This window comes from Oryza glaberrima, chromosome 7, assembly GCF_000147395.1.
Source record: "Oryza glaberrima chromosome 7, OglaRS2, whole genome shotgun sequence".
Classification (NCBI taxonomy): Eukaryota; Viridiplantae; Streptophyta; class Magnoliopsida; order Poales; family Poaceae; genus Oryza; species Oryza glaberrima.
This window is the reverse complement of record NC_068332.1, coordinates 19,914,347-19,934,848: the sequence shown is the minus strand read 5'-3', so window position 1 is coordinate 19,934,848 and position 20,502 is coordinate 19,914,347. Positions and strand designations below refer to the sequence as shown.

The following is a 20,502-nucleotide window of genomic DNA, read 5'->3' as shown; positions in this document are numbered from 1 at the left end:
GTATCCTGTTGTTATTCATCTGCTTCACTTGCAGTCACTATTGTGGCTGATTCGAATCTCCATTTTTAATTTCTAGACATTTTTTTTCTCTAAATGGTGGGTTCACAAAATTTCGGGCCCAGTCCAATCTATCATCAGATTCCTTTTATACAATATGTCCCTATAAAAAAATATATCCTCAAAGATGCAAATTGTTGGATGCAGGTGGTACACTCGTATTGAGATTTGAGAGGCTTACACATATCTTGTCTACTACATATACGGCTCCGTATAATACTATCACGTGTTGTATTCGCCAATATACTTTGCGAATACGTACAACTCGGTTGCATTAAATTCGATCGAGGCTTTCGCTCCCGCCACACACGCGAAAATGCCGCTCCTCCACCTCTCCCTCCCGCCGCACCGCCTCCTCCTCGTCGCCGGCGGCCGCCGCCGCCGCCGCCGGCTGCTACTCCTCCCGCCGTCTCCCCGCCGCGTCTGCGTAAGGTGAACCGTCCCTCTCCCCGCGCGCGCGCCTACTTGTGGCAGCAGCCGCCGCTGTCTCAGTGGCTAATTAATGTGAGTTTCCGACATCGCGGGTAGGGCGGCGGCGTCGGTGGAGTTGGAGGTGGCCGCGGCCGCGGGGGAGTACGGGCTCCCCTTCCCGTCGGAGCGCGCCGCCCACCACCGCGAGCTCGCCGCGGCCGCCGCCGCCGTCGAGCGCGCCTGCCGCCTCTGCGTAGACGTGAGTTAATTAACCCCATCCCCTCCCCCCCCCTTTCGTCTGTTCTCGAGTAGGTTGCCGGATTGGGCACTTTTGGGGTTCGTGCGTGGGATTAATTTCAGTTTTGGCTCATGGGTCATGGCTGCAATGCTGCATCGCGTGAAGGTGATACCGAGAGCAAAAAAAAAAAAAAAAAAAAAAGATGTCAACTGTCAAGCCGAGTGTTCAATGGAGATTTTTTTTTTCCAGAGAAAATTGGGCACCGGCGTCTCATGTTCTAGATTTCCCGGCAATACACTGGGAGAAATGTTTAACGAGCAACTAATTTTCATGAAGCATGCTCTTTCGAGGTAAATATCATTATGAATTTTCACTAAACAAAAATATTTATGAGTTGCTCTCCAGGACTAGGAGGTTACTTGTGATAGACCATTGGTAAATCATGATATTTCAAGGTGTGTCCAGTTAATCGAAACAAACCTACCTAGGATCACAGACCTGTCTACCCACCAGCTTTGGTGACGATTCAATAGGTTCGTCTTGTCTTAATATTACGCTTACGGTTTTTTTCTTGGAGTATCTGATCTAAATCTCACCTTCGCCGGATAACTGTTAATTTAGTCAATGTAGTCCAACAAAGGAGTGAAAATGAAATATGCTTAGCATTAGTGTTGAACTGTTGATAACTTAACCTTATACCTATATTATTAGCAAACAATAACATGTATCTTAGGAAACCTAATAAAAATATACTAGTGGCACCTATCAAGTTTCGACTATATAAATTCTTATAGAAAAACATTACAAAAGAGATACAATCCACACAAATTGCTAGAGAGTTATTCTTGTGTTTCAGGTCTTTTTCTTCAGAATGACCAAAAGAATAAGTGAATTTATTTTATCTAGCCTGGATTGGCAAAGTTACTCGAAGTGAGGATGGGTACAATTGGAAAACAAAGAGGCTTTTGGTTACTGTATTTCACCATACACGGACTGTACTATATCTGTTTGTCATTTTGTGATTTATCATCTAATCGTCGGTTATGGTGGAGCAAATGTGAATGTTTGACATTTCACTGTGAAGAGAAGGCCCGAATGCTGATCGTACATGTTGACAGGTCAAGAGATCACTGCTTTCAGGTGAGAAGAAAATTTTCGAAAAGAATGACCAAACTCTTGTCACAGTTGCGGATTTTGGAGTGCAAGCCCTTATTAGTTTAGGTAATTCATAGAACAATCCTCCGTTAAGCTCTCATATATACTTTGCACTTCTATTGGATGACAATTTTTACCTTGTTGCTATTGAAAGAGCTCCAGCAATCGTTTCCATCAATTCCTCTTGTGGCAGAAGAGGATTCAGCTTCTTTAAGGTCATCTAATGCTGATAACAGTAGCAATGTGCTTGTTGAGTCAATTTCAAGTGCTGTTGCCGACAATGTGAGTAACACCAATTCACTTTTAACTCATGATGATGTGCTGAGAGCTATTGACAAAGGAGGCAAGGATAGTGCATCCTTTGATTCAAATCCCGCTACTTATTGGGTAGGTGGTAAGCTTCCAAGTTCTGTTTACCATAAATCTACATATGCAAAAGTTGGTCTGCTGAATAAAGATGGTGCTGTGGTTTGAAGGTACTTGATCCAATTGATGGTACACAAGGTTTCTCAAAAGTGGATGATACTCTGTATGTGGTATGTTTCTCTATAGTTCCATTATAATGTTCATCTTTGAATAGTATTCATCTGCCATTGATACATGCTATGCAGCCATATTTGTTACATGTGCATGTGTACATTCACTGCAACAAGCATATACACCAATATGAGGGGTTATAGTTCTGTGCACAACAAATTTCTTGTCATTTCACAAGCGTGGGTCCTGAATCCTGGATATTTCTGGGCACCCTTTTTCATGTCAAGCATGTTCAATTTCAAATGATTGCCTTCGTTGATATCATATGTGTGGCCAGGCTTGCATCTAAAAGCATAATCAAAATTATGAGCATTTGCTCTCCCCTCTTTATTCTTTTACAACGTTCACTGAATGCTGGTGTGTATGGATTGAGGACCTTAGAAATAGAATAGCCCAAGTTCATTGAAACGAAGCATATGTAGCAACATATTGCCATTGTCTGTTAACTGCGGTTAAGAATTTTAGTTCAGTCTTTTTGGACTAGGGTCAGGCACCTTTTTGTTTGAGGTGTCATCCTAAATCTACTGTAACTTTTTTGCAGGGATAAATTTCATGTCTAAAACTCTAAACACTAAATCTGCCTGTTCTTATATGATCGCTTTTCGATATGGATTTGTCAACCCAGTGTTCAAGGAATTTCAATACTTATATCTTTGGCAGTTTTGTTCAGTGTTCTGTGCCTTATCCTGATATGTTTTTTTAACTTCAAGGTGGGCTTGGCTCTTGTGGTGAATGGAAAAGTAGTAGCAGGAGTCATGGGAAGTCCTAATTGGGCCAGTGATACCATAGCCAACAGAAAAGATGACAGCATTGCTTCCCGTTATGATCGTGGGATCCTTATGATTGCTCATGAGGGTTGTGGTGCTTGGACTAAGCGCCTGTATGATGAGTTTGGCCAGTTCACTACGTCAAAGGATACTTGGAACAGATGCTTCGTGGATTCTTGTTCTGTTGTACACAAGGCACGCTATTGCCTTTCCGATAACCAAACCTGGAATATGATACCACTATCTGTTGTGTTCAACTCAACGACGGATGAATCGAAACCTAGAGATGAGAATGAACTTCTTACTTCATATGTTTTCTCTGGCAGGTTTGTTCCACTTCCTATAGCCTATATGCTACTTATGTATGATGTTGTTACTACTCCTATTCAGTTAAAACGTTGTGCTAATGAATGAGCAAAAAATATTTCATAACACTTTGCTATCTTGTGATTGTTCTTCATTACTTGCTATTGTTCTGTCAGCAAGATCTAAAAATGTGAAATATCCTTTTGTTTTTTTTTCTCTTGTGCTGTGCTGCTGTAATAATACTTTTGAGATTTCCTACATAAGTACATGCCTAGGTTGATAATGACTAATCTTAAATTATTTATAAATTGGTCAGTATGAGTGATCGAATGCATTCTTCTTATTCATCTTCCGTAGTTTGTGCAAGTACCTTACTGTAGCCTATGGGAGAGCCTCAGTTTTCGTCCTTAAAGCACGGACGAAAAGCCTCAAGGTGAAATCTTGTTTGCAGTTTCTGTCCAAACTAAACAAACTCTTGACATAGTTTATAACCGCACTGATCCTTTATTTTCTCCACTGTTTACAGTCTTGGGATCATACTGTAGGAGTAATTTGTGTGCAGGAAGCTGGAGGCCAAGTATGGAATAACACGCTTAGCATTTGTTCAATCAATTAACCAACGTAAACACTGAAACATTATTAACCATGGTGATTCTGTGATTTGTTTGACTGGCAGGTTACTGACTGGAGAGGGGAACCTTTGGATCTTGAAGCTGACCTAACTGGGCGCAGAGACATTTACCCTCATGGTGGCATTCTCATCACCAACGGCGTCCTGCACAACAAGCTTACTGAATTGATCAAGGCGAATTACTAAGTAGCTGCAATGTTGCATATATAGCTCCACACATGACACATTTTTTTGGGGTAGCATTTTACCTCACCGACCATCAAGCTGTATTTGGTCTCTCATCCAGGAGAGAAACCTTGCAAACATGTCCATATCACTTATCACCTCTAATATCATTACAGCAACAGATATGCATGACAGAATACACTGTTCCCCTCTGAACAATGAGTACCTGAAGATACATGCCAACATGCTAGTCAAGTCATCTTACATCAAATTGCTTGCAGAATTAATGAATTATATTACTACAATCTTTTGCCTTCACAATGTATGAATCTGTCATTTGTTTTATAAATCCGTCTCGCAATCATAGTAATATTATATTTTGATGTAATTTACAAAGGATACTAGCTCTCTTGTTATCATCTGTAGACTTTTCTGTATGAACCTGAAAGAAAGTGGCGAGCAATGGGCCGAATCTCAGGCCCAACAAGCGAGGCTCTGTTTTCGGAAGAGCTACAGGAGCAACTTTGATAGTGCCTGCATGCTCATGTGTTGGCAGATTTGGAAAGAACGCAATGCAAGGGTGTTTGAGCAGCGAACCAGAAGGCCAGACCAACTCGTGGAGGCTATTAAGGAAGAGATTATGGTCTGGAAGGAAGCCTGATATTTCGTGAGTAGTACCACATAAAATTTCTGTTCAATGTAGCTGTTCCTAGCTTGCAGGTTGCTGTGGCTTTGCCATAGCACCATCTCGACAGCTTCCTGTCGTTGTAATAAGCAAGAAACAATTTGTAACTTTATGTACTTCCCCCATCTTAATAAAATTTGGTCGCCGTTCCTTCGGCCGACCCGGCAAAAAAAGAATCTCAGGCCCAAGATTATGGGGCCTAATGGGCCAAATTTCCTCAGGTCAGTGGACGGCGGTGGTATACTCGCGTCGTGAGGCGTATTCGCGAATATACCTGCGAATATTCCGGTGACAGCATTGGGCCGTCTCGCTCCCGCCACACGCGCGAATGCCGCTCCTCCACCTCTCGCCGCCGCCGCACCGCCTCCTCCTCGCCGGCGGCGGCCGCCGCCGCCTACTCCTCCCGGCGGCTCGCCGCCGCTCCCTCGTCCGCGTCAGGTGACCCCTCTCCTGGATACCCTAACCGTATTCTCCGCTCGTTTGAGTTCCGACAGCCGCCGCCGCGGCCGCCCTAAGTGGCTCATGTGTTTGTGTTCTGGATAGGGCGGCGGCGTCGGCGGCCGCGGCCGCGGCGGAGGCGTACGGGGTACCCTTCCCTCCTGAGCGCGCCGCCCACCACCGGGAGCTCGCGGCGGCCGCCGCGGCCGTCGAGCGCGCCTGCCGCCTCTGCGTAGACGTGAGTTTGGCTTCATAACCCCTCTCCTGCCTGTTTGTGAAGAAACTGGAGAGCTTTTTAGATTTGTGAGTGGGGTTGATTTCTGTTTGGGTTCATATCCTGAATCATGTGGGGGTGGTAATGGAATTAAAATTGGTGCACTTCATGTGAAGCCGGAGACTTCAATGGGGGAATTTTGAGAGCGGCGTCTCACATTCTCCATTTGTTGACAATGCAGCTCATAGAAATATTCTAGAATCGACCAATTAATTTGCGATTTTTTTCAAAAGAATTTTTCTCTAGGAGGTGAGGTTTGTGAATTGTGATAGACTAAATGGGAAATCATGATACTTTAGGTGTACCCCAATTCGTTCTAGCTGTACAGAAATATTCCCAGAAACTGCAATTAATCAAAGAGCTTTAAAACCGAGTTTGCATACAATCAGATCCAGTTAATCAAAACAGTCCTACCAAGGATTGCAGTCCTGACAACCTTTTCATGTACCCACTAGCTTTGGTAGAACAATTCAATAAGTTTGTTTTCTCTAAGTGTTACACTTATGGTTTGTCTTTGCTTCAAGTATGTGAACAATCTCTTTACCGTGGAACAGTTAATTTAATCATGTTAGTTAAAATAAAAAGAAGTGAAAATGAAAATGTGCCTAACATTAGTGTTTAAAAGTAATAGCCGTGTACCTAGATTTTTTTTCATTTAATCTTTCTCTAATCAAACCACATCTTTGTGCAAAATATAACATGTGGCTTAGGATATCCAAACCATGCTAGTGGCAGCTGACACATTTTGATCAGTACAGGATTACTTATGGAGAAACATAAAGAATAGAGTACACAAACAAATTTGTACAGAGTTTCTTAGGGTCAGGTTTCCATTTTAGTTCAAATCAACCAAAAGAGTGAAATAGCTTTGATCTAGCCTGGATTGGAGAGATAGGTGGAAGTGAGCATGGGTACGATTGGAGACACAAGATGCTTTCTTTAATATGTTGCACCGTCATAGATTGTACCCAGTCCTTTGTAATTTTGTGGGTTATCATCTGGTTTTGGTAGAACAAATGTAAATGCTTGTCAACACTTAACTGTAAAGAGAAGGCGTGAACTGCAATTTCCAGTTTCAATTGTACATCTTGACAGATGAAGAGAACGCTGCTTTCGGGTGACAAGAAGATTCTTGAAAAGAATGACCAAACTCCTGTCACAGTTGCAGATTTTGGAGTACAAGCTCTTATTAGTTTAGGTAATTCATAAGACTATTCTACAATCAGCTTTGGTATGTACTTTGCACTTCTGTCAGATGACAAATTTTACCTTGTTGCTACTAAAAGAGCTCCAGCGATTGTTTCCGTCAATACCTCTGGTGGCAGAAGAGGATTCAGCTTCTCTGAGGTCATCCAATACTGATGATAACAGTAGTAATGTTCTTGTTGAGTCAATTTCAAGTGCTGTTGCAGAAAAAGTGAGTAACGCCGATTCACTTTTAACTCATGATGATGTGCTGAGAGCTATTGATAGAGGAGGCAAGAATGCTGTATCCTTTGATTCAAATCCTGCTAGTTATTGGGTAGGCAGTAAGCTTCCAAGTTCCATTTACCATAAATCCACAGCTACATGAGTTGGCTCAACTGAGTAAACGTGGTACTGTGGTTTGAAGGTACTTGATCCAATTGATGGCACAAAAGGTTTCTTGGGAGGGGACGATGCTCTGTATGTGGTATGGTTCTCTATTCTTCCATTGTATGGTTCATCTTTGATACTGTTGAACCTCCATTGATATGTGCTATTCATTGTTATATGTGCATGTATATATTCATTGCACAAGCATAAACACATCAATATAGAGAGATTATAGTTTCATGCATGAAAACTTTATTTTCATTTCACAAGCACGGTTGTTCCTGAACCCTGCATAGATTGGCCATTTTATGTCAGATATGTCTGCTTTGAAATGACCATCTGTATTGTATATCATATGTCTGACCACCTGAGGACCTTTTTCAGTCACCTGCCATTTGCACAAGTAATCTACATGCATGCATCAAAAAGCATAATCGACCTTATGGGCATTTGCTCCCCCCTCTACCTTTCTCAAGGTCACTGGACGCAGGTGTATGTGCCTTGAGGATCTGTAGAACAGTCCCAGTTCATCGAAATAAAATGAAATAAATGCAACACTACAAATATCACCATCTCTTAACTGAGTTTAAGAATATTACTGCTATTTTTCTGGCTAAGACACTTTTTTTGTTTTGAGGTATCATCTTAAATATATTGTAACATCGTGCAGGAATATATGTCATGTCCGAAACTCTAAACCAACTCTGTTTGCTTTTATATTTTTGCTGTTATATATGGGATTTGTCAAATTAACCAGTGTTCAAGGAATTTCAATACTTGCATCTTTAATCATTTTGTTCACAGTCCTTTTCCTTATCCTGATATAGTGATATGTTTTTTTACCTTAAGGTGGGGCTGGCTCTTGTGGTAAATGAAAAGGTAGTAGCAGGAGTGATGGGATGTCCTAATTGGTCTAATGCTACCATAGCCAGCAGAAAAGAAGACAGCGCTGCTGCCCAACCTGATCGTGGGATCCTTATGATTGCTCATGTGGGCTGTGGAACTTGGTCTAGGCATTTGTCTGTCGATATTGGCCAGTTCACTACGGCACAGAGTACTTGGAATAGATGCTTAGTGGATTCTTGTTCAGTTGTGAACATGGCACGCTTTTGCATTCCTGATAGCCAAACCTGGAATATGATACCGCTATCTGTTCTCTTCAACTCAACAATGGATGAATCCAATCCTAGAGATGAGAATGAAATTCTCCTCTTATCTGTTTACTGTGGCAGGTTTGTTGCACTTCCCTTATGTTACTTACATATGATGTGTGTTACTATTCCAGTTATTAAAACTTAAAACATGGTGCGAATGAACGGGTAAAAGTTTTTTCAAGTATTGATGGATATTTCCTCCCATCCTAAAATATTGTGATTGATTTGTTATGTTATTGTTTTATCAGTAAAATAAATTGTGAAATATCTTTTTTGTTTTCTTTTGCTCTCTGCTGCTATCATATTACTTCTGAGGTTTCCTACATAAGTAGATGTCTTAGGCTGATAGTGACCATCTTAAATGATTATGGATTGGTCGGTGCATGAGTGATCGTGATGCGCTCTTCTTGTTGATCTTCCATAGCTTGTGCAAGTACCTAACTGTAGCTTCTGGGAGAGCCTCCGTTTTTGTACTTCGAGCACGGACGAAAAATCTCAAGGTGATCACTTGAATCTGGGAGTTTCCGTCCAAGCTGAACAAACTGTTGACTTAGTTTGTAGCTGCAGTAATCCTTTCCTTTCCCACTGTTTGCAGTCTTGGGATCATGCTGTCGGAGTAATTTGTGTACAGGAAGCTGGAGGTCAGGTATACAGCACACTTGTTAAGCCAGGACTCGACGAAATGCACATTTGTTCCATCAGTTCACCAATGTTAACATTATTAACCATGGTGATTTTGTGATTTGTTCAACTGACAGATTAGTGACTGGAGTGGGAAACCGTTGGATCTTGCAGCTGACCTAACTGGGCGCAGAGACATTTACCCTTCAGGTGGTGTTCTCGTCACCAACGGTGCTCTGCACGGCAAGCTGGTTGAAATGATCTCAGCAAATCACAAGTAGCGGCAAATTTTGCATAACTGCGCACATAACACAGATTTTTCTTTTGTTAACATTTTACCTCATCAACCATCAAAATGTATTTGGTCTCTCGTTCGGGAGAGAAACCTTGCAAACATGTTCAGATTACTTCCAGTATCATTACAACATACAACACAACAGATATACATGACAGAAGGCATTGTTCCCCTATGAACAATAGTACCTGATTACCTGAAGATACATGCAAATATGTTGCTGGTCTAAGTCATCCAACACCAAATTGCTTGCAGAATTATACAATCTTTTGCCTTCACAATGTGTGAATCTGTTGCATAATCCTGAAAGTTTGCATGGTTGCATAGCATCCACACACACCTGAAGCTTGTGAGGAGAAAACTTGGACCAATCTGACAGCAGTGCACCATGCAGTGAATCAGGATGCTTTCGGTTTGGCCACCAATTCAAGCCGAAGAAAAGGACACCCAAAAGGTCTGCATCTTTGCCTCTTTGGCTCCATTTCAAGATAACGACCTTCATGTCCTAATGCAAGAATTGGCAGCTTCTAATCATGATTAGCCCAACAAATTCCATGATCAGCACGCACTTTACTGCTTGCTTACATCCTGAAGATCTTGCTCTCCATTGACACGTCCTCCAGCTACGAATTTCAGTAGATGGCCTGTGGTTGGATTCTTGTTGTAATCTATATTGACTTTTTTTTTCTTAAGCATTAATAAGAGCTACTGATCTACTCGAGAACAAGAAAAATTCAGATGATCTCCTGCTCTGCTCTCCTCACGCCAAAAGCCGCAATTACGCGTTGATGATCAGAGATAATTCGGCTATGAAAGCAAGCAAGCAAGCACGGTGAAATTAATTCCTGGACCATGAGAGGGTTCAGAGTAAATTTTATCTTGATCTGAAAAAACGCTGGCGAGTATCTGTCGCTTGCTGCTGCAGGAATCGGCCGTACGAGCTTGCCGGAGTCAACGATTTCGGCAAAATCCTGCCTGCTTGACGAACGGAAATCACATGTGTTGGCTGTACAAGTGGGCCAACGAAACGGGATTCAGACATTGTGAAAGTGCACGTAAACAGTGCAGAACTTTTTTAAATCCCTATCACATCGGATGTTTGGATACTATTATAAATATTAAATATAGACTATTGGTAAAACCTATTCTATAACTCTGGACTAATTCACGAGACGAATCTATTGAGCCTAATTAATTCATGATTAGCCTATGTAATACTACAGTAAACATGTACTAATTATGGATTAATTAGGCTTAAAAAAATTTATCAGCGAATTAGCTCTCATTCATGTAATTAGTTTTATAAGTAGCTTATGTTTAATACTCTAAATTTATCCGATATGGCAGGAACTGAAGCTTAGTCCCTGGATCCAAACACCCCTTTCTCTCCCATTCTTGCCCACGGAAATTATGGAGGACATTAAAGCTGAAACTGGAACTGAAACTGTCGTTGCGTTATCTCTTCTACTGTTTCTCTGACAGTTCAGTTATCAGATCAGTACTAAAGCTTTTTTGGCCATTTCACAACAGAAAACCTCTCGATTTGAGTGCATTACTGTGGGAACTAATCATCGAGATCTAAAGTTTTTGAGTTGTAATTATTGAGCTACTACATACAAGAGAGCAAGATTCTTCTTCAGTCCTCATGGCCACAAGACCAGCGTATGAATAGCTGAAAAACAGACGTCAAATGCTCTGAATACAATACTCCCAATAATTCAGGCGCCGTTCTCATCACACACGCATCTTCAGTCATCACACACCTGATGAAAATTGATCACATCTATCCATCCATCTCTCCATTAATTCTTCCCATAACTCGGGAAACTTCTGATGCTGCCGCCATTGAATTGAACAACCTGAAGAAGAACAAGTGCCATATGCATTCTGCATTTGGAGCAACTGCTACCAACTCCCTCATCAGATATTCAGATGTCAATAATGCCTCACACATTATTTAAGATATATACACACACATATTGCCAAGCATATCTAGGGCCATGCAATTAAACATTATTAACAAATTAATGCATTTTTGGGAGCAAGTACATGCTCTCGTCGATGCATGGGCCATATGCATCAAATTATAATGCTTTTCCTGCTATCTGCTCCCTGCTAGCCATAGGCCGAGGCGATCCAGGTCACAACCAAACGCAACGACAGGCGCCTCTCATCCCGTCTCCAAACCTGCAAATTTATTTGTTTATTATAGGTTGTGACGACGATGCAATCGTCTGCGTATATGCAGCATTGCAACAGCTTAATTTGGTTGGTGTGTGTTCAGAGTTTGTTGCTGCAATCTATGGATCACCCCCATGCACCCACGTATGTGATTAAATACGTATATACTGCAACGATCACCATGCATTCATAATCAGAGTTATTAAACAACAAGAGCAGGAAATCGTGACAGCTATTGTACTTAAACTAAACCTAATTAATCATGCTGATCACCAGATGAATGTTCTAGCAAAGACTGTACTGGATATATTGTGAGTAGTATATGCCACGATTAATTAAAGATTTGCTCTGCTGGTACCTACGTATGTGGTTAATTTTATACTACTATTTCACCCTGATTATGATTCAATTGTGACGTTCACTCCGATGTGGCAAAGCCCTGATCCATGGCGACAAGTGTTAACCCCTATAATTAACACGATCATAACACGAGTGTTGCAATTAATTACGGCAAAGTCAGAGACTCAAAAGTTCAATTTGCCAAAATGCATGCAGCTTTCCCGCTCTATCCCTCTATCCATATATGCACCAAATAATCTATAGTATCTATACTAATCAGCAGATGATCTCTTCGCTTTTGACTCGACAAGTCACCATGTCTACACCAATATACAAAACCCTCTTTAATTAATTAATCTGTCCTCTCTAGAGAAAAATACAATCTCTTTTGAGGTCATCTACGCCCAAATTTTCAAACCATTCCTGGTACCTTTCCACTCTACACAAATCCAAAACGAACAAAAAACATAATTAATCAATAGGCATACGTATAATTTAAGAGCAAGACACGCTAGCTGCAGCATTTGAATACCTTAAACGTCAATGTTAGGATGAAGCAGGCGAGACCGGGTGACCTCAGGGGAGATCTTGCAGATCACCAGGTCACGAATTAAACTATTTGTGTTTAATTGTGCTCGCGAGGCACCACACACACTCTCACGGAGTATATATACTTAGATTATTAGTAAGACGAGAAGCGGACACGTGGCCCTAACGAGACATATGAATACCGCGGTTTATTCATAACAACTCTCTCTCTCTCTCTCTCCTTTTGGCATTGCAAAATGGGGTCAAAGTCAGACTAGGCGATGTAAGCGTACTCCATTTTCGGGCAAGGAATACGCCATGGATTGCTTGGCGTGTGCCACGTAATAAGGGCTCCCCTAATGGAGAATTAGGGCAAGTGAGATCACGATTAGTTGGTTGGATGTTTGTTAATTTGGGCTGTGTCATGGCTGTCTTGGCTTAAAATGGATAGCTTCCGTGGGTAATTAAATTGAGTGTATTGCAGAGAAGGTGGCTCTGGTGTCTCCATTGCAAGAGACATGGAGGCACTATATTAAAAGTTGAACACTATATTATCTATAACCTACGGCTAGATTAATCCTCTTCCATGTGTATAGAGTATTAGTGTGTTGGAGTAAATCGATCTAGCTAGCTAGATTGGTAGGCTAATTATATACGCTGTGTATACGTATCAATACGTATGTGCTGGTGCGTGTGTTAGTGATAACTGATAAACAAAAAAAAAATGATCATCGTAGAAGTTACATAATTAAGAGTATATGATCGATCTCTCTGGATAGTCAAATGTATTGGATTGTTAATTCTCTCACTAATCAAATCGTAATCCATGCATGCACGTACGGATCGGGTTAATTAAGCAGGGCGTTGTTGCATGTGTGTGCTAGCTAGCTACTCCTAGTAATTAAGCTCCGAGTCGTACGTATGCAAGCAAGATTAAATGCAGGTTGGATGCGTCTGCACGCATTGCTCCCCGCTGCTTCACACGTCTGCTCTCTTAAGCTAATTGGCGCTGTCAATGCAAACGCCGGCCAATCCAGCTAATTTGCCAGTTAGTTTTCCTAGAAATCTGCTGGATATTTGGCACGTCGGTACACGTACTTGAGCTTAATCGTATCAGGTTTTATCTTGCGAAGGTCAAATTTCCCAAAAAAGAAAAAAAAATATGCTTCAAGGTCAGATATGATCAAATTAACTTGTGTTTTTGGTAAGACGGAAGAGGCACACTACACGCGTAACATCACATTGATAATAAATTGATAAATGCTCCTCTAACACACACTTAAAAAAGGGGAACTAGCGGCAGCTTCTTGGTCTTAAAATTTTATAGAAAGTGAGCACCTCGATCGTGTGCTAATACTCATGAGCATCAAGATTTAAATCTTGTATTGGTGGATAAAATCATACACTCGTGACTACCATCATACCACTAGTATTTCCCAGATATAGTCTAACTTAGCCCGCAATTGCATCAATTTTTCATTTAAAAATAGCTGCATTCATCATTTAAGTATTTGACTTTAAAAAACTGCACGATTTATGTAGTAAATCTGACCTAAAATATTGTGTATCTGACCTAAAAATATGGGGAGTCACATTGTGTATACTCCCTCCATACTTATAAAGGAAGTCGTTTAGGACAATGTTTAAGTTAAACCTTGAGAATATAAATTATGAATAACTCTCAAGTTGTTGAGTTTGAAAATGTAAAAATTATATGTATAGATTTGTCTTGAAAAATACTTTCATAAAAATATACATATATATATATATATATCACTTTTCAATAAATATTTTTATAGAAATAAGAAGTCAAAGTTGTGTTTTGGAAATCGTGTCGCTGTCCTAAACGACTTCCTTTACGAGTATGGAGGGAGTATTGTGTATCTGACCTAAAATATCCCAGTGAGAAGCAGTCATGCACATTTAATTTTGTCAGAACAATTAATTTGGCTGCCAATGATATCTAGCTTTGTATGCATGCCCACTCAACAAATTGATTTCTCTTAATTGAAAGACAATATGATATGCACATAGAAAATGTAATAATTAAGTAATATGGATGTCGTCCTCTCAGTAATGAATTTGCTCCAATGTTGAGAAGGACGTTCAGAACGACTAGTCCAAGTAAGCACAGTTTCAATTAGATGTAAGGTTGTTTTCATGAAATAATTTTAATCATGTATGCATTTGGAAACAAACCCCCAGACTGGAGTATTATAATCGTAGTTGTGTGAATCCGTACCGTTAGTAGAGCGACTTGTATGGAGTACTACTTATTTTGCTTGCCTAATTAGGACTTGGTCCCATGATCAATTCTTGTTTAGACTTCTTAAGTGCTCATTAGTTGGGAGATCTAGCCTAAAGTAGCAAGACAAGGAGTACGGTCCAGGTTTCTGATTGGTCAAGGAACTTAAGTAATCTAACACTACTATTAATTACAAAGTATTAATTACAATGGGGGCATTCTGTATGATTTGACAGTTTTAGTTGCAAGTTTGATGGAGTGGATGAGATACATGACTTGCTGAGATCTCCTTCTTAACTACTTATTATTACAACAATGTATCTTAAGTTACACTCTTTAGATTTCCATATATTTTTTGTCTCCCCATATTTTTCATTTTCGACAATTTTCAAAACAAATAAAACCAAAAATTATTAGCAGAAACCAACATTAGGACTCTTTAGAATGGAGTATTAACTTCTGAAGAAATTTTATAGAAATTGATCGAACTCATATAAAATACTCGTATTGTACCTTATTTTACTTTGCACTAAGGTTGTGTCATATAATTGAATGGAAATCTTGTAAAATATGAGTGTAAATTATTTAGATCATGTTTCATGAAGTTTCACTCAATTTTTGTGAAATGTCTATAGTTTGATGGCGCATCCTAGTGTCAAGTGAAACATATATCAATAGACCGTATTTTAAAGTGGAAAAGTATGTGCTAAACCCATCATAAAGCGAAATAAGGTACGCTTGACTCGGTACATATTGCAATTCATCATACGGAAACACCCATATATACACAGAGTTTATATAGGTTTAGTTAAGTGGGTAGTCCTACTACCGCATAAAAACCCGCTTACTAATTCATTTCTCATATGGTAGTACAAAATTAAGAAGAAAAAATGAACTAGAAGTAAGAAAAGCGGGCTAAAAAAACCCGCTTGTCCACCGCCTTTGCATGTTACATCCCTATGTTTAGACTCCGGGGGTAATAGTCCATATATACTCAGTTGAATGTTTAACCGTTCAGGGTTTATAACTTTATATACTCAGTACTTACTAAACGTTTAATAAGTACTAATTAAGTACATCCCCTCTAATAACACCGACAGCAATGGGCCAGTATCAACTCCATTTTTCCTGATTTGTGTCACTGGACGGTCAAAATTAATGTTGATCAAATGTTGAGAAGTGCCGGATGAACTGCAGCATCCAGCACAGATGGATGTGTGTTATGTGAAGCAATTATTGTGATCTTTGTCAAAAAGTCAATTGACATAGACACTTTAGGCTACGGGACACGCGGCAACATAGAAGAATGAATTCAGTTGTTCACCAAGTGTTTTGGTGATAGTAGTACTTGTAGCTACAATAACACGCCACCAGTAAAACAAAGCTTACAATAACACCAAGTGCTCTTCTTTAATTTTCCTGAAACATCATTACCAGGTTTTCTAATGAATGTATAAGAGTTTAGTGTCACTTTCACCCAGTTAACTGGGCTTTTGCAAAACCAATTTTGAAATATATTGCACCACCACAATAATATAGGTAGTATTGAAATTTACCTGTAGTTACCACACCAATATGCAACAAATCGTTTTCATGCTGGGTCATTGGATATTTTCTCTGGCAATATAAGAGTAGTACAAAGTACTCCTTCCGCCTCATAAAAAATAAATCTAGAATAGGATATGTTATGTGTCCCATTCTATTTTAGCTTTGTTTTTTTTTTACCGATGGAATATATCAAAGAAACCAAAAAATTGTAGTTGCAATCTTTTGCATCCCTAGCTGCCTTTTGAATGTCACTGTCACTCCCCTTTATACCTATTTTTTGCTTTCCATACGTTCAAACTTTTGACATTTAGTTTTCACTAACTTTAGAGTAAGTAACATTACCGGCGAAGAAACCCCCACCTGCTGGGCGTGCAGCGACATGCCACGCTCCCCCAGTACGCCACCCGGTTCGTCCTACTACACCACCTCAACTGCAGTACGTACGCGCCGCCGCACACACTGCAGGTCAGCATGTGTTACACCTGCAAAAATACACGGACGCAGAAAGGTATCCAGGATACACATACACACACACACCTGTCAATCGCCATGGCCGGCCGGCATACTGCAACACGTACCAGGCAAAAATGCATGCAAACAATGACCCAGAAAAGGGCCCGATCGAGGTAGACGTCAAAATCTACAGGGATACGCAGGCATAGATACGACGGACGGAATTTTATTGGTTTCTAAAACATTTTATTTCAAAAATAAATATTTTCTTAAACTTTTTTCAAAATCTAAACATTTTAACCAACCAACCCATCTCGTATAGAAAAATAACACTATTACACCACCCGTAACATGTGTAACAATTTTTTCCCACCACCCTTGAGAATATTATTACGTCAGTCAGACCGGCGTGCCTAAATAAAGCTGTTTTTGACACAAGTTGAATCTGGAAAATAAATATTGAAAGGATTTATTTTAAAATTAATAATAAAAAATGCGAAACGAAATCCAACAGGAACGGGCGTTGGAAGCGTGGAGCGGAGCCGGCGATCGAAAAGGCCTGTGGTACGTCAACGGAGACACGCGCTGGCATCGGCGTGCAGTGATGAGAGGGGGAGGGGGGAGGGATGCAGGATTACACAGGGTGCAGCCTTTTTGTCAACAGTAGCGAGTAGTTTCCACCGCCAACCGGGGGGCAGAGCGTACGGGGAGGCAAAGCTGCAGGCAGTTAAGGGGTGGTGCGGCTGCATGCATGCCATCGGCTCCGCTCTGGCGAGCGCGGCAGCTGCCTGCCATGGCTGGCTGCCCGCAGTCGCAGTGGCAGGAGGAGGGGCAGTGGCCGCAGGGGCATTTTTCCGTGCGATGGGCCGCAGTTTGGGTGCAGTTTCTGGCGAGGAAGGAATTGGCTGGAGGACGAGGCCGAGGATGGGGGACCCGGGCGGGGCGCGCCGCGGCGTGTGGTGCCGTCATCCGTGCGAGGTGGCACCGGCGGGGGGCGTCGTCGTACGGGTTTTCTCGCGCGGGCGGGCGTCAACGCCAGCCAGGTGATGGGGATGGGCGATGCATGCACGGCTGGAGGAGGTGCACGAGTCCATCAGTAATTCCTCCTCCACCTCGCGTCGATCTCTTTTTTACAACTGGACTTTCAGATGCCACTACATCAATCCGTGTACTTCCTCTGTTCTCAAAATCAAAACTAAAATTAGATGCGACATAAGTCGGTTTAGATTTGTTATACTGTAATACTTTCTTCGTACTCATAAAGAAACGACACACGGACTCCAAAACACAACTCCGACTTTTTATTTCTATAAAAATATTATTGAAAAGTGATATATGTATACTTTTGTAAAAGTATTTTTCAAGACAAATCTATATTAATGATTTATATTCGTAAGGTTTGACTTAAACATTGTCCTAAATAATTTTTTACGAGTAGAGGGGAAATATGTTACATCCAATTTTAGTTTTGTTTTTTTCGTAACGGAGGGAGTATCCGTGTATCTCGGGATTCGCTTGAAACAGATTTTGAATTTTACTAGTTTCAAACTGAAGCAGGAAGTTGTTCTGGCTTCCGTATATCGTTGGCTGTTTGCTTTGTCACTGTACTCTGTACTACACGTAACGAGACAACCGAGGGCCGAGGCTGCTAGTGTTAGCTCTGGTGTGGCAACTGGCACGCCCTCTGCAGCCATGGGCCGCGCGGGGGGCGCTGTTTTAACCCATCGCGCCACTGGCCTGGCCTGTGGTGGTGGTGGTGGTAGTAAAACGAACGAGGCGGCCCCCACGAGTACGTACCGTGTGGCCCGCCCCCGGGACACAACCGGGACGCAGCGCGGGGCGCGGCCACGTCGCGGGCGCGATAAACAAAGGCCGGCACCGAATCCTGTTGACTTCGCCGGCCTCGCGCCCCCCCTTTATAACCCTTTCCCCACCTCGCCCCCACACCTCTCCCTCGTCGAACCGATCCATCCGTCTCCTGCTCCCGCCGCTCTTCACACGGCTAACGCCTGCTTGGCTGCGAGACAAACCGAACCTTTTGCTCTTGCACCGCCTGCTAGCGAACTACGTGTGTTCCCGTGATCGATGGGGCGGGCGCCGTGCTGCGAGAAGAGCGGGCTGAAGAAGGGGCCGTGGACGCCCGAGGAGGACGAGAAGCTCGTCGCCTACATCAAGGAGCACGGCCAGGGCAACTGGCGCACGCTCCCCAAGAATGCCGGTGAGCGCGCGCGTCAGCTTTGCTCTGCCGCCATTGATGAGCATGCACAAAGCTAGCTTAGATTAGCTTATCTTATGAATGGTAGCTGATATATCCAGCTTCTTTGTTTGTGCAGGGCTCTCGAGGTGCGGGAAGAGCTGCCGGCTGCGGTGGACGAACTACCTTAGGCCGGACATCAAGCGTGGTCGCTTCTCCTTCGAGGAGGAGGAGGCCATCATCCAGCTCCACAGCATCCTCGGTAACAAGTAAGATTATCAAATTATCCGGCTAATAATTATTGTTTCAGTACGTGGACACTTGGGCGTACGGTTGCTGATGATCGATGATGCCGGTTGCGTTTTCCGTGCATGATTTTTTTTTTTTTTTGGCTTAGGTGGTCAGCGATCGCGGCGCGGCTGCCGGGCCGGACGGACAACGAGATCAAGAACTACTGGAACACGCACATCCGCAAGCGCCTCCTCCGCATGGGCATCGACCCCGTCACCCACGCGCCGCGTCTCGACCTCCTCGACCTCACCTCCCTCCTCAAGCCCGCCGCCGCCGCCGCGTACTACCCCACGCAGGCCGACCTCGACACGCTCCGCGCGCTCGAGCCGCTCGCCGGCTACCCGGACCTGCTCCGCCTCGCCTCCGCCATCCTCCCCGCCGCCACGAGGACCGGCGCAGCCGCCGCCGCCGCCGCCGAGCAGGCGCAGCTTCTCCTGCCGTGGCTGCTTCAGGCGCAGATGGCGCAGCAGCAACAGCAGGTGACGCCGCCGCCGCCGCCGCCGCCGCAGGCCGCGGCGACCGAACAGTTCTTGCAGGCCACCAGCACCGCCTGCCACCAAATGCCAGGCCTGGTTCACGCCAGCCCGACGCAGCAGCTGGCGCAGCAACCGCAGGATCACATGGCGGCGGCGACCTGCCACCGCCGCGGCGCCGTGCAGCACCCGAGCTACGACAACCAGCTCGACTACGTGCCGGCGCTGATGCAGATGGCGTCCGACGCGTCCAACCTGCAGCAGTGGAGCAGCACGGTCTCGAGTAGCAACAACCACAACGTCAACTCCGGCGTGTCCACGCCGTCGTCGAGCCCAGCAGCCGCCGGACAGATCAACTCATCCTCTACGACGACGACGACGACGTATGGCTTGAACGCGAGCGGTGACGTCGACGACGCTGGGCTGCTCATCAACATGCACCTATCCGAGCTCCTCGACGTGAGCGACTACATGTAATAAGATTCTTCCTTGCGTGGAAACAGAGCCGAATCGAACACTCCACGCCATGTACCAAAGGGGCAAAACATGATCATCACAAGAGGCAATTTTTGTACAGGATTGTACCATCATTTCTATCCAGTTCTTGGTTATCATTAGAAGCTTCTCATGATTTTTTTTTCAAATAATTACTTTATTACTATTCTGATCATTAATTACATTAATTAAATTTTCATGTGTGGTGCGTGTCAGTGTGGGGAAACATGGCAAAGGTGGCTTCCTATGATTGGTGGAGGCGGCTGCTGTCCCTCTCACTCGCATCATGGCCTTGTCTCCAGTGAAGAAAAATTTGTGCACACCGGTTGCTTTTCTTAGTGTGCTAGTTTATCAATTAATTTCCGTTTGTTCGTTTCTTTTTGCTCCTCTTATATCGATCATTGGTGACTGTGGCAGCATATAAAAAAGGAATAAATCAGCATGAG

General features: G+C 42.9%; 3 protein-coding genes across 3 annotated transcripts; all 3 read left to right on the top strand.

The window, feature by feature from the left end:
- The first annotated feature begins 353 nt into the window (after positions 1 to 353).
- LOC127779671 (putative PAP-specific phosphatase, mitochondrial) lies at positions 354 to 5,070 on the top strand. Its single transcript, XM_052306527.1, has 9 exons — positions 354 to 489; positions 586 to 727; positions 1,825 to 1,927; positions 2,016 to 2,248; positions 2,338 to 2,397; positions 3,109 to 3,491; positions 3,829 to 3,904; positions 3,998 to 4,048; positions 4,148 to 5,070. Exons 1-9 carry the CDS (start codon positions 374 to 376, stop codon positions 4,286 to 4,288), a joined length of 1,305 nt encoding a protein of 434 aa, XP_052162487.1. The 5' UTR covers positions 354 to 373; the 3' UTR covers positions 4,289 to 5,070.
- Positions 5,071 to 5,224: 154 nt separating this feature from the next.
- On the top strand, positions 5,225 to 10,151 carry LOC127779670 (putative PAP-specific phosphatase, mitochondrial). Its single transcript, XM_052306526.1, has 9 exons — positions 5,225 to 5,390; positions 5,496 to 5,628; positions 6,760 to 6,862; positions 6,951 to 7,186; positions 7,277 to 7,336; positions 8,089 to 8,471; positions 8,818 to 8,893; positions 8,989 to 9,039; positions 9,152 to 10,151. Exons 1-9 carry the CDS (start codon positions 5,281 to 5,283, stop codon positions 9,293 to 9,295), a joined length of 1,296 nt encoding a protein of 431 aa, XP_052162486.1. The 5' UTR covers positions 5,225 to 5,280; the 3' UTR covers positions 9,296 to 10,151.
- An 8,414-nt stretch (positions 10,152 to 18,565) lies between these two features.
- Positions 18,566 to 20,227, top strand: LOC127778597 (transcription factor MYB102-like). Its single transcript, XM_052305215.1, has 3 exons — positions 18,566 to 18,821; positions 18,937 to 19,066; positions 19,195 to 20,227. Exons 1-3 carry the CDS (start codon positions 18,689 to 18,691, stop codon positions 20,036 to 20,038), a joined length of 1,107 nt encoding a protein of 368 aa, XP_052161175.1. The 5' UTR covers positions 18,566 to 18,688; the 3' UTR covers positions 20,039 to 20,227.
- The last annotated feature ends 275 nt before the right edge of the window (positions 20,228 to 20,502 follow it).